Genomic DNA, 14,019 nt, shown 5'->3' on the forward strand with positions numbered 1-14,019 from the left:
CTTGAGCCTATAATGACAGGAGAAAGAAAGGACAAATACAAACTGTTTGCTGGACAGTGGGACAACGCTTCAATTGTTGTAGCGAGACCTATGCCAACCCAGCTATGCTGGAAGATATTCTTACCCCAGGAGGGAAATAGGTGTGTATTAATCATCCCTGTATTGGTATAACTGTTAAGGTCACAGAGAGGGGAGGAAAGAAGCTAGTTGCCCCAAAATAACTATAATGGCTTAAAAAAAAAAAAAAAATCTAGCAAAATTACTTTCCTGGCAAAATGTTTAAATTTCTGAAGAAAGACAACACATTTTTGCACCCTAACAATGCTGATGTTTCAAAGCTTGTTTTCACAAAAAAATAGGTAGAACTCTGCTCAAAGGAGTACATTCCCCTACACTTCTGTGGGCCTTTCCAGCCAGCAATGGGCTTTGTAGGGACTCAATCCTTGGTGTCCTGTCAGCACAATCTCCCAAAGGTGTGGGTACTTCACACAGTTCCCTTCCTCCCTTAATTCTGTAGCAGCAGCTCTTTTTAAAAAAAAGCTTTTCTGTCTGCTTGTTTTATGCTTACCTGGGGGGCAATAAAGGTCCTGTCCCAGAAGAGGTCTGCTCTGTTGTTTCAGCACCTCTCATAAGTTGTTATGGGGGATAGGAAAGATGGTCCTACCTGGAACCTCAGTAGGTCCCAACTTAGAAATCAGATGTATCTTTTTCAGCTTTATCATTGAACCTCCATAAATTACTCTTGAGCTTTAGAATTAAAAGTATACTACAGAAACTTTCTCTAGTTAGAGTTGCTTAAGTTTGGCTCCAGAGACCTGAGCTGAAAATTTAGATCAAATCCTGACTCCACACAGGTTTAGCTCTGATTTTAACTTAACAACAAGCAAAGATTTGCAGGGCTTTGCAAAGATTTGAAGAGAGTAAAACTCCTTGCCAATGTCCATGTGAATGGATCTTTAGTAGTAGTAGTAAAAGAAATTAAATAACTTCTTGAGGAAGCGTAAACCAACACGTGAAAATTTATTCACACAGTACAAAGTAGGAGTGAATCTGTAACCCAGTCCTGTTATTCACAAATTATTTGGTACCACTGCATGACCATCACAAGGACTCAACTCCACAAGTGTCTGTCAGGCACCACTATCAGTTCCTTCTGTCTACTCTTTGTACAGTGGAATGCTAACTGCATCTAATATATTAAACATAACTTAAAGCTGCTTTTCCAGCATTATCTGCCCTGAAATTAGTGTTATAGGCATAAATAAAAAGCCAGTTCTAAATGATTGTAGAACATGTTGTCCCAAAGGGTCCTAAAACATTCCCAGAACACAGATGGATAGCAGGCCAGCACAGAGTGTGCTGCACAAAAGCAGGCAGAGGGAAGGAGAGAAAATTTTGACCTAAGGTCCTAGGGCACGGGGTCAGATCTCTCACAGAGCCTCATGAAGTTTCTCATATCCACACACAGTAAGCCTGATGGACAGGGTGGAAGTCTCAGGTCAGAGTGAGCCTTCAGAAAGTTGCACGGCTGAGGGATCCTTCTGCAATTTGGACACGTTCTTCCAAAGAATTCCAGGACCAGGACACGTGAGAGATTCCTACCCTACTAACGAATGGTTTCCACATAGAGCAATACCATCAGTTAAGTAAGACCAGCTGAAACTGGTGGGAGAAACCAGGTTGCCAGTTGAAAATACATATGGATTGTAAGTTAATTTAAGGAACAAGTTGCTGACCTGTGTACTGTGGAAAACTGTAGCCTCTGTCGTGATAGATTTAACTAGAAACAGTCTTCACAGAAGTGAACAGCAAACATAATGTCAGAAAATGTTTCATCTTCCTGTCTGTGACAGCAAGCTGTGAGGTAGGAAAAAAAACCACCAGCAAACTCCACAGGTGTGGGCGACAGCTAATGCTGACATAGCTATAACGTAGTCAGGGGTTAAATTTAAAAGTCCTTCTATCATATAATTTACCCCATTGCCCACAAACCACTTCCTTTTCTACCCATGAATTCTTCCCCATCTTCACAGTAGAGAGAAGGCTGGTGCCTCTGTGTCAGGCAAGCATGAAGTCGGTTGCTGTAACTTTCTGTGTCCTCTGCTTTCAGTTTGAAGCCCTTTACGGTGAGTAGCATTTTGGATTATTCTCCTTGCAGTAGATGTCTCTATGGAATATAATTCATGCAATGACAGGAGACAGTAAATGAGGCATGATAGAAGTAATTAAGGGAAATAGCTGCAAAAAGACTGCTCTCAACTTTAATATCACTAGAGTTGGTGGAAAGAGAATTTCTGCCAGCACAGGGCATTTGCTCTGAAACTAAAAAGTATGAGTTTTCATTGTTAATATTCTGTAGCTCATATGCTCAGTCTTACCCTTTTACTGTTTAGACTGTAGTGCTTCAGCCAGCTTCCATTGCGGGGCATAAGGTCTTACGGCAGCATGATGGTGAATGGCTTAATAAAGAGAAGCCAAGTTATTGATACTAAACCTGCTCTTGTTTGGGCAGGGAATTTTTATACTATGAAAAATGTATATAGCATGGAAGAGTGGATGAGATCATTTTGGTGCAGGCTTGAAATACAGACTGACTTAAAAGGAAGCACAGAATTCCTAATGCTGTGTTTGAGAAGGCGCATGGTGACGGCACTGACCTCAAATGCAGCCATAAACATAGATGCAGTGTTTTACAAGTTTCAGTGTTTTATCACAGCTACGCAAAGTAAAATACCAGGCCTCACATTTATCTGTAGCCTCTCTGAAACCCACATATTACCAGGCCAGGATGGAAATACAGATATCATCTGAGTCTTTTTTTCATACAGCTACTGTCCAAGGATATGGTGTGATGCATCATGCAAGAACTGAGATTTAGTGCGCAGTTACTAAGCGCCATCTAAACATGTTTCTTTGAAGGTCATGTCAAGGGCTATTGAATACGTTTGCTTCTGAAATTCTAGTCATACAGGATAGGTTTCAAGTCCCCCTGTACAATTTAAGTACTCCTGAGGTTTCATATAGAATTTAAGCTTTCGTTTAAATAAAAACCCGTTTCCAGGTCTTCAGGCAATGCAGATACCCTTCTGAAGGTTAACTAATACAGTGATCGTGCACCGAGTTTTCAGATAGATTGAAAAGATGGGTGAAATCACAGAAAGGAGGGCTGTGATCAGTATCTCTAAAGGGACATGAGTTGCTCTTTTTCTCCTTAAAAAGTTATTCTTAAATCTACTACCAAAAAATCCTATCAATTTTGTTAACTATTTCTCAGCTAGTCAATTTAGCAGGTATACTTGGCCAGCACGCTTTCACATGAGGCTGGAGCCATCTAAAAGGCCACTCCTTGTGGGAAGAAATAGGCTGCAATTTTAGGGGTGCAAGTAATTGTTCTATCTGATACTGACATTTTTCCTTCTTTCTCCCTTCCTTCAAATATGGTGGAAAGGATTTGGGCAGGGGGGGTGAGATGGCAGGAGGAAGAGACTGCCTGTAACAAGAAATAGTCTCTCTTTGGTTGTTTATCATACAGTGTTTTCAGCATAAAAAGTAGTAATTATTGTAATCCTTGCTAAAAAGAAAAGGACTATAAAAGATCAGCTTGCTGTAAGACACATTAGAACAATACTCTCACTTAGAGGACAAGCTAGCACTTCAGAGAGTCCTGCCAAGTACTGTGGCAAATTTTTGGGAGTAAAGGCAGAGTAACTTCTGGGATTTGGGGATTTTTTTGTCTCAGCAATTAGCAAACACTATCTATGATCTATGAATAATTTTTTCAGTGTAAATAGGTCACAGAAGGTGATATGTGTGTATATGTCCATTATGATCTGATAACCCAATTGTGATAAAAAAACTGATTCTGAGAGCATGGAGCCTCTCTGGTACCTGCAGAGGAACAGAGGCAATGGAGCAGAGTTGTAGGATTTAACAGCACTTGAGGCCCTTGTTATGAAACATTGCACATGAGATTTTGCACACCAACATTTGCAAAGCAAATTCACCGACAGATCTCCTGTTGCCAACACAGGAGGAAATCATGGTCATTTCTCAGAAGGATGTCTGAAATATTATCAACAATGGCTGCTCTGTTAGTGGTGTATTTTATAAACGTTTCCGTATTTCACAACATATGTTATCCCACAGAAATAATTCCGATTATAGATGGCTTCCTAGGGTAATTCTGGACATTACTTGCTTTGCCCAGGAGCACTGCTTTCATCTCTTAATCCTTTAGTCTTGAAAGATAAGAGTATGTTAGTTTTAGGCATATGACTAATGACACTGAATTAACAGTGTCATCTTTCAGTGTCTTGAAAGGTCAAAGCTATAGCAACTTAAAAACTGTGTGTGGTTTCATTACACATTTTGTATTAACAAAACAAATGTGTTTATTTAAAAGGCAGGGTCTGCACTGTCCTTGCTCATCTTCAGAGGCAAACACACCCAAGTGAAATTATACTTGTTCTTTTTATCAGCTAATTAGTTTTCTGAGAAGTGGGGCAAAGAAAACAAACAGCAAGAAAACCAAGCAAGAATATTCTATCCTCCTACTCTAAACCCCAAGTTTTAAAATTAAGCAAAAGTGGGTTTTAAACTTCTGTTAGGACCAAAATGCATAATGGATTGGGGATGTTTGCAAATAGCAGTGAGTCTGTTAAAGAGCAACCAGAAATCTCAAAATTGCAGCCCCATTAAAACAAAAATAACCTGCTTTCCATTGGCCTCAGTGTCCAAGCACACTACCATAGAAACTCCCAAACCTCTGCCAAAGTGCTTTCCCACTGCAGTAAAAATGAAATGGAGATGTAAATATACATGACTGTAAATACACATACTTAGAATGTACACACACACACGCTTTCATAGTTTAACATAGCAAGATGTTACTTTCATACACATGTTCATCTCTTGGATTCACATCTGAATCACAGTATTTCTCTTGACACTCTGCTTCACATAAGGTGAGCCAGGAACAACTCCGTGCAACTCCACGGTGTGACACTGATATGAAACTAAAGGAAGATTTGTTTCCTCTTGTCTCAAAACCCTCATATATAATTAAATTAGCTTTTTACAAATGAAAAATACAAAAAAGGAATCTTAAGGCCAAAACTAAGCATTTTTCCTTCTGAACCACTGAGATTGTTCTGTTTATTTTTAACAATACCGTGATGTAGTCGTTTACTCACATATTTTTTGAGGTAGTATTAGGGAGGTTTAGTAAGTGAATCCCTCAGTATCGTTGGACATTTAAACACCAGTTTCCTGTCTCACATCCACTAAATGTACATTTACTCTTACTGTATCTTGGCAAATGACATCCCAAATGTGTCTGGCCATTAACCACAGAGTGTTACAGGTCCACAGGATTACCCTAGGAATGAACCGGTACAAATGGGCACAAGAGAACAACAATCAAGCACAGGGAGGGGTGAATAAGACACCTTTTATTACACAGTGAGAGCACTGACATTAGGATCTGATGCAGAATATCTAGTGAGTTGGAAATCCATATCCAATCTCACCCATTGTGGTCATCCATGTAGACTATTTTGTGTTTTAATCTCAGTCACAGTTAATCACAATTTAAAATACACTTCCTCTTCTGTATGGTCACTTGTGTCAGAGGAATACTAATTGCATCACATTTACCAAAATGCTCATTCAGAGAAATACATTACTGAGTCTTTCTTGAAAATAGGCAGTTAAGGGTTTTGGGCCTGAGAGGATACAAAACGGTCTTTCAGCTTGCCACAAGGTCACATGAACTACATGCTTAATGACCTCTCTCTGCCCTCTTCCATTAAAAACAAGGGTTAAAACCATGATCTCTGACAAACACTTTAAACCACTGTTTATGAAAGGGTGACTTCATTAGCTAAGAGAAAAATTGAACCATTCTCAGAGACAAGCAGAAATGGAATTCAAAGCTGTTGCTTTAGCACTCAGAGTAGGATATGGCACCGCTTGGCTCTGTAGCTGTCCCGGCAGTCAACATCTGCCTCTCCTCTCGGATGATCAGTGACAAATGTGGAGCTCTCAGCTACAGCTGAATGCTTCTCACAAGTATCAGGTCAGTTTACATATTCACCATGCTCATAGATTCTGCTATATCAATACACTTGGTTTTTTCTTCCCTTCCCTAAATAATTTGTCTGCTACTGGACCTAATTTTAAAGGCATATGTTACCAAACTACAGGCCATCAAACTACAGAGCATTTTAAAAAACCTTTCTTCCAAATGCTGTTTTCACAGCAGCTGTTTTCTTTCACCACACATCATGCAAGTCATCAGGAACTGTGTCTTTATTTCACCTTGACATTCAGCTGTGTGGACGGTTAGTGCAAGCCCCATTATGAGAGCTTGCACTTTGTGTATCTGTGCCTTCAGCATACCTAGAGCTCTATTTCACTGTGAGTTGGCGAGCTGTGTGTTTGGTCTGTCTTATCTTCACACCTCTGGTACAAGATGCCAAATACCTCGTCACACAGTTAGTGATAGTCCTGAGAGAAGTACAGATATTAGAACTGTCACTGAATTAGTTAAGGGTGCTGACTGTGCACAGTAAACCAGGAAGAGTGTGACAACTAGGAAGGAGGTAATCAATCAGAAAGGGGTAACAGTTTTTATCACTTTCCAACTGAGCATCACAAAGTGTCTTCCAGAAGTCCATTAGCTTATTAACTAAAAATATTTTAAATGAGTAACATTCATTGCAATGCCCTTGCTGCTGGCAGTAACTGAGGAACAAGAATTCAAAGAAGGGAAAAGCATTGCCTCTGTTTAGAAAGGTATGAGAACATACAAAGGTACCCAAACGAGAATAATCTTCTGTTCCTGTTGTTGCTGTGCATATGTAGGCTGGATGTCAAAGATAACCGGTGCCTTGGGAAAAAGACTATTTATACTGTGTAATCAGTGGAATATCTGGCCCAATTTGGTACCTACTCTATGTGAACCTAGACTACCATGTAGCAGTAACAACAAGAATAGCATGGTGCATTAAAGTCTTCAAGTATTTGCCCTGTATTTCCTTAGCATCATCAAATTTCAGTATTTCAGTCTGAGCAGCCTCCGAAGAGCTTACTCAAGCTACTAGAAATCAAGAAAAGCAGATACAGTTTTTTTCCTACCTGTCTGTAACTTTGAGGTTAGGACACGGCAAAAAGAAAAATTCCAAATGAAACACTATCAGGCTGTGCTATGCTGCCAGAAATGAGAGTGGTGCACGCCCCCAACCCAGCCAGGAAATTCCACTCTCAGTGTTGCCACTGTGGGTGGTGATGGAGGCAGTGGCTTAAAAAACCAAATCTAGAACAATTGTTACAAACGTGCCTGTCTCCTGTAATGGAGGCTGCCCGTGCACAACGGACTGAATATGGTCAGATAATCATAATAAGAAAAAGTTGCTACTTTTATTTTTATGTTTTGTGCTTTTATCACATCATATGATTTTATAGTGTAACACAGACAGGATCAGATAGTCTAATGACATGATTCAGAAAACTTCAGCATCTTAACATTGCTTGACTCCTCCCCTGTTTCTGCATCTCTCTTCTTGAATTTTAAACAGGAAACAATTTTGTATTTTTCAGGCGTTGATAGCTGCTCGTCAAGACCATGCAAAAATATAGGTAAGGCACATTTACATAATTTGGTTTATGGTTCTAGAAGCCTTGCTTTATGGGCAAATCAGAAAATACTGCCCTTGAAGGAAAAAAGGTCATTTTTTTACAGCACACTTTGGCATAGTTTTGTCGGAGGGAGTTTCCCATACTATTGGTCGCTGACTCTACAGCGTCAAACTGAGGTAGCAGGAGGCCCTCACTCAGTTTACTTTCTTTTTCTTCTCCAAGAAATTTGCAAATTAAGAGTTGCACAATATCTGAGAGTTTTTCAGACAGTTTTTGGGAAGGTTAACTGTGATTTCTGGATTGCATGTGGGTGCATGCACAGTGACATTTGTCCCCTACTCCTCCCACTGGGTTAGTGATAAAGGTGCTGTAACCTAAGTAATTAGGTTTAAACTTTATGTCATGCCTAAAACCGCTGTCAAGGAAAGATATCTTGTGGTTAAGGTCCTTATGTGGGGGTTATAGGTTCACCTGCCATTTTAAGTTTTCAGCTACATTGTTAGATTGCAGGTCATGAACCATAAAACCAGAGATAATTATGATCACCTTTATCCCACCTTGTTTTATCTACGAATAAGACAATCAGTCTGAGACAGGGATTAAATGTCCGTATAGTGTTTAGTCCAAGGGGGCCTTTAAACACTGTCAAGCAACTCACTGATCCAATGTTAACAGTGACCTCTTCAGCCTTATTGTTGATAACAGGCCAGGTCTTATCTCACCTATTTCCTCAGTAATCTCTGACATGACCAGAATGATGCACTGGTGTCTCATTGTACAGGCTGCTTTCCACAGCCAAACTATTCTGAGTACCTACAAGTTTCAATCACATGGTTCACTTGCTGTGTTTAAATGAGTTTCTTAACATTTCAGGGATTCTTTTCATTGCTATGTGAGTGACTGTACTTACTGTTTTTATGTCTTCAGATCAGCCTCATGTCTCTGATCCCCAGGTGATGGTGAAATTTGAGAATGGAAACTTCAAGTTCACATTCCCCAACCCCAAAAATGTGAGTGAGTTCAGCATGACCCTCTTCAAAGGGCATGAGAAGAAGGAGATCTGTGCACTCCATCTCAGTGAGGAGAAAGTTATCCCCAAGATTAATGTCACCTACTGTCAGACAGAGCATTCAAATAGCAGCACCACTTTCATTCTTAAAAATCTGGAAAGGAAGCATATCGACGTTTATACCTACTGCCTGGAGATGTTCTTACCCCCTCCTTATATCGACTGCCGGCTGAAAGAAACTTATTTGTACATTCAAGGTAAGTCGACTTCTCCTCTCCCCTCATTTCAGTATACTGACAAATTGACATTGGGCATAGTTACACTGCAGTGAAAAATGTGACTAGAGTTTGCACAGATATTTCCAACACAGTTTAAAACCACTTAGCACTGGAGCTGTGTTGGCAGATAGCTCAGCATGGCCTCTCCATAGTTATTCATCTTCTTCAGCAGGTTTTGCAGGCCATGCTGAGCTCTGCATATTGGTGGTGGCACCCAAGCTTGCTAGACTACAACTTCTGGAGTACAGCAGCCTTGCTTTTGCCTGCAGCAGCAATTTCACATTGTCCATTTTCCAAGCTGCTGAATGTAAATATTAAGATTATTTCTAGCCAGGGGAAAAAAAAAATCCATTCTGAGAGCTATATTAATCTGCCGTGGATGGGGGGGGGGGGGGGAAAAGGCAGCTGTCACAGATCTGTGCTAGTAGTGGTATATGGAACTCCCTGATGCCACACTGATGTGACAAAGATGGTGCTCACCTCTCTGAAGTAGGCCTTCAGCTTAAGAGCCTTCTTAGAGCAGAAGAGATCCACAACTGTGAGAATTTTTGGCCTGTTACTGAGAAGGGCTTGGACTAACTTCTGAAGGCTTGCTGCACAGGGTTTAATTTTTAATTGCCTTTCACTCAATGACTCTTTGGTATACTAAACTGAAAGAGTTGATAAAGTTTTGCTCACACCGAACGAGACGGAAGACCTGACCCTGTCTGAACTGTGTGTGCCCCACACACGCTTGCAGTGAGAAAGTTGGGAACACAGCAAGTATCAGAAGCTGAGAAAGACCTTGAATTTGGTGCAACCACTCCCCAACACCAGTTAAAAAGACACCTTATCAGTACTTTTCTCATCCTAAATCCAGAAACCTAGCTTCATAGCAACCACTGTGAAGAAAGTTAACTCTGTCCTGACTAAAACCAGCACACACCCCTTCTTGCTTTTCCGTATAGTTCAGCTGCAACATGATACTGCCTGTCTTCCTTCTCTTGCCATCTTTTCCTGTCTCTCAACACCAGGACTAAGCAAAGAAGCTGAAACACTAAGGCTACAATTATGTGATTGGGTCAAATTACCTCTCAGACCTCTCTGAACTTAAAACAGATTATCAGAACCAAGCTGTGACATCTTTTTTTGCCTTCAGTGTTTCCCAAAGCTGTCCATTCCTGTTTGTACATTGTATAGATGGCCAGATGCTCATAGCTACTGCCAGATGTTTCATGCCCTATCATATTTTCTCCCAGATCTGGGAAAGGGTAATCTTGTGTTCCACAACTTGCCTTCCTATCCAAACATGACTGCCAAAGCCAATCCTTCTTTTGATTAACCTGCCCTTTAAATCACCTGTGGTACTCACTGAATGTAAGCTTAAGTCTTGCACGAAAGATCATCATGCTCTCAAGCCTGGCTTAGTTTCTTTCCAGTCTATTCTTTCAGCCCTGTGTAGCAAGTTTCACCTTCCTTCTGGTAAGCTGCAATGCTCTGCTTCCTCCTCAAAACACTTTTCTTAGGTGGCTTTTCACCTCAGGACAATCCTTCTCCGAGTTCACTTCTGCTATTTTATTAATATGAAGAGAAGAGGGGAAAGAATTCAAAGAGTTATCTCTAAGGGGAGAGGGGTGTGTGGAATACAAATTGTCAGTAATGACTTTTTTGCCTTCCTTATCTCCAGATAAGGAAGACTGCATTGCACCGGGGCTCATGTCATGGATAATTACTGGCCTGATTGTGTTTGCCATGATTTCCTGTGTCTGCTGTGTTGTAGCCTGTTGCTTAAGGAACAAGGTAAGCAGGCCTAAGAGATTCTGCAGAACCCTTTTTCCAAGGGCCATGGATGGGGAACTTGATTTAATGAGATTTAGCGGGTGGGGCAGACACAGACTCATTCAGTACGTGATGTGTTTTTTGACAAAGAGACTGAGTTGTTAATTTACCACTGGAATTCAGTCATTGATGACAGCAGCTCAGATTTAATTTTTCTAAGACAGAATTGTTTATTGATTTAAAGGCTGAGAATCAGAGGAAAGAGGAGAAATGCTGCACAGGTCAGCAAAATTACTTTAGTAAGCAATTCACCTGATTGTTTTCCTCAAGAAGGGGAAACAAATCATCAGTGCAGCAATTGCAGCTCTGTTCTGGAGCAAAACCACTTAAACAAAGAACCAGTTGGCTCAGGAAAGAAAGGAGAATGTGGACATCAGTTATTCTTTTGGACAATGTGCATTTTCCATTTTCAGTTTGTTTTATTCCAAGTTTCCTACGTGAGTGCCTGTGTATTCTGACTTCTACTCTGGGTGTTTTCAATGGAAATATTACTGTCCTACTTATATAACAAAGGCAGGAATGGCCACTTATTAAATTCATGGCATTTTCTCTCTGCAGAATCAGCAGTGTGATTCCAACTCCCATGAGTACAACAGTGAATACATGGCCATGGCAGCAGTGAATGAAGCTAAAAAACCAAGAATCTGAGGTTGGATTATTAAGTCTAGTTTTACTTGTACCTCTGCTTGTATCTGTTGCAAGGCTTTCTCTGGGAGGAAAAGGACTGCTTGCTGTGTCTCCTATTGACTCTAGGTGGGTGGGTGCATGAGATTGTTAATGGCGTTCATGTTGCCACACACACAGGAAGAGGAAATGAAAAGCAAAAAATCTCTGGAAACCATTTGAATCAGAACGGTGGGCTGGTTCCTAGAAATGCAACTGCTTCACATCAGTGCAAAGTAGTGATCTTATGCGTGAGGAAGAGATGTGACATTGTTCCATTCAGATTACTCAGATGATGCGTGGTACCCAAAATCTCTCTGGGGAATTGGTTTGCTAGATTTACTGACTCGCTAAGGACAAATAATCTGTAGAGAATGAGGAACTTTGCAATTACTTAAGCCCTTCCGTAGTAGCCAGAAGCAGTTTTAGATACAGAACAAAAGCAGAATTTAGGGTGCTTCAGTCGTACAGGGGTTACATACAACTGAAGAAGCTGAGAAGCATGACCCGAAAGTCAAGGGAGGGGATTCTCCCCCTCTACTCAGCTCTGGTGAGATCTCTCCTGCAGTACTACATCCAGCTGTGGAGCCCTCAACATCAGAAGGATATTGACCACTTGGAGCGAGTCCAGAGGAGGCCACAAAGATGATCAGAGGGCTGGAGCACCTCTCCTATGGGGACAGGCTGAGAGAGTTGGCCTTGTTCAGTCTGGAGAAGAGAAGGCTCTGGGGAGCCCTTATAGCACCTTCCAGTACTTGAAGGGGGCTACAAGGAAGCTGAGGGAGACTTTTTACAAGGGCCTGTAGTGACAGACAAGGGGTAACGGGTTTAAATTGAAAGTGGGGAGGTTTAGATTAGATATCAGGAAGAAGTTCTTCCCGGAGAGGGTGGTGAGGCAATGGCACAGGTTGCCCAGAGAAGCTGTGGAGGCCCCATCCCTGGCTGTCTTCAAAAGGATAGGATGGATGAGGCTTTGAGCAACCTGGTCTAGTGGAAGGTGTCCCTGACCATGGCAGGGGGGTTGGAACTAGATGGTCTTTAAGGACCCTTCCAACCCAAACCATTCTATGATTCTGTGATACATGTAACTAATTCTCCATTCCTCTTCCAGGTATAAATTGCTTGTGGCAAGAAAATTCTGGCAGCAGAGGTTTCCAGCTACTTGAACCTGGAGAATGGGAAATCAGCATTTCCTCACATTTCCCGGTCTCCCTGAGACCTTAGGATTGCCCTGTGCTGTCATGAGACACCCTCCAGTACTGTTCTGAGCTGTGTTTTGCTCTAGCCTTGTGTGTTCACTGGGACACTGCCTAATCCACTGAGTTGTACATAAAGTGCTAAAAATGTGGTAAAGATGTCAGCTTCTAGTTGAAGAAAATGTAGCGAGTTTGCTTCTGAGTAGATTCCCGTAGTGCTGCTACAGAGGGAACTTCTATTTTGTACAGTCTCCTTTATGATAAACTTTTCACTGGGGACAAAAAAAAAAAAAAAAAAAAGACTACCTCCAATGCCAATCCTTGTGGCATAGCCATGAAGCACTGTCAAGGTATTGCACATGCCCTTTTCTTAGGGTTAGTTTAGCCTGATGTTATTAATTCATCCTCAGATTCACTGTCAAAGTTCTGAGCACCACACTAGGGGAGTGCAGTATGCACACATGCTCTCCTGCACCACGCTGTGGGATAGCAGGGGAATAAAACCTGGGAGAGCACAGCAGAGACATCACTATTACACAGTACCTCAGATATGTGCATCTCCATTTTTGTGTTTGTGCTATCGATACTTCTCTGACATTCACACCTTGAGACTCCTCTTATTTAATTAAATTCTGGATTATTTTACTAACAGAGGAATATATTACTTTCAGGAATGCAATTCTTCTTTAAAGAAGTTCAAGCCTGCGGGATCTGTCCCTAAATGAGGAGGCATGAGCTCTCCTATTCACATGTCTTGCAGCACAAATACAACACAGTCCATAAGGCCAGTGTATTCACGGATCCTCATTGCAATTATCTTCCTCTTGTGGTTTGACATGAAACCTTTACCACTTCACCAGTGGGTTCAGGGGTTACTTGACCTGCCTGAAATTGCTCAGAGACTTCAGCATGAATGAAATGATCAATCTTTCACGCTCCTTGCTCAGAGTCAAAACTCTGACCATAAAGGACCAACTGGGAATCCAGCCTGGATATGTTACCATTTGGCTGCTGGAAGCAGAGTGGTGCACTGACTCTGAGTGTCTCTGTATTTCATTGAAAAAACAAATAACAATCAGAGGACACTACTGCAAAAGGTACATAGCCTGCTTGGCTGCAAACAAGGTTGGTTTCAAATTCCCTAGGGCAAACAGGGACTATCAGGCATGAAAAGGACATAAGGTGGTACGTCAAGAACAGGGTTTTCCTCAACAAACACCAAAATACATAGAAGTATTGCAGAGATAAGGTGCAAATTTTTAACTGAGACATTAAGCAAAGGAGAAATGAGTAAAGCATCAAATGAAGTGGGGAACGCCAATTTCACAGCAAGTATCCTGCTTAGATAACCAGCTCCTGGGCAGAGATGTAGAGGGGCACCCTGGCACATTGGGTCACGTTACATTCTCTCCCATCG

At 41.4% G+C, this 14,019-nt stretch overlaps 1 protein-coding gene across 1 annotated transcript; it reads left to right on the forward strand.

The window, feature by feature from the left end:
- Nucleotides 1–2,068: 2,068 nt before the first annotated feature.
- Nucleotides 2,069–11,391, forward strand: LOC104513249 (inducible T-cell costimulator-like). The gene is made up of 5 exons (XM_010156539.1): nucleotides 2,069–2,126; nucleotides 7,600–7,638; nucleotides 8,566–8,904; nucleotides 10,592–10,704; nucleotides 11,302–11,391. The coding sequence occupies exons 1-5, from the start codon at nucleotides 2,069–2,071 to the stop codon at nucleotides 11,389–11,391; spliced, it is 639 nt and encodes a 212-aa protein (XP_010154841.1).
- Nucleotides 11,392–14,019: the final 2,628 nt, after the last annotated feature.

The sequence above is a fragment of the Eurypyga helias genome, unplaced genomic scaffold, assembly GCF_000690775.1.
Source record: "Eurypyga helias isolate BGI_N326 unplaced genomic scaffold, ASM69077v1 scaffold9018, whole genome shotgun sequence".
Taxonomy (NCBI): domain Eukaryota; kingdom Metazoa; phylum Chordata; class Aves; order Eurypygiformes; family Eurypygidae; genus Eurypyga; species Eurypyga helias.

Excerpts from the sequence above, each read along its gene's own strand:
- LOC104513249 (XM_010156539.1), top strand. The coding sequence starts at position 2,069 with ATGAAGTCGGTTGCTGTAACTTTCTGTGTCCTCTGCTTTCAGTTTGAA. Across the intron at positions 2,127-7,599 it reads TCAGTTTGAAGCCCTTTACG|GCGTTGATAGCTGCTCGTCA; the intron begins GTGAGTAGCATT and ends TGTATTTTTCAG. Across the intron at positions 8,905-10,591 it reads AACTTATTTGTACATTCAAG|ATAAGGAAGACTGCATTGCA; the intron begins GTAAGTCGACTT and ends CCTTATCTCCAG.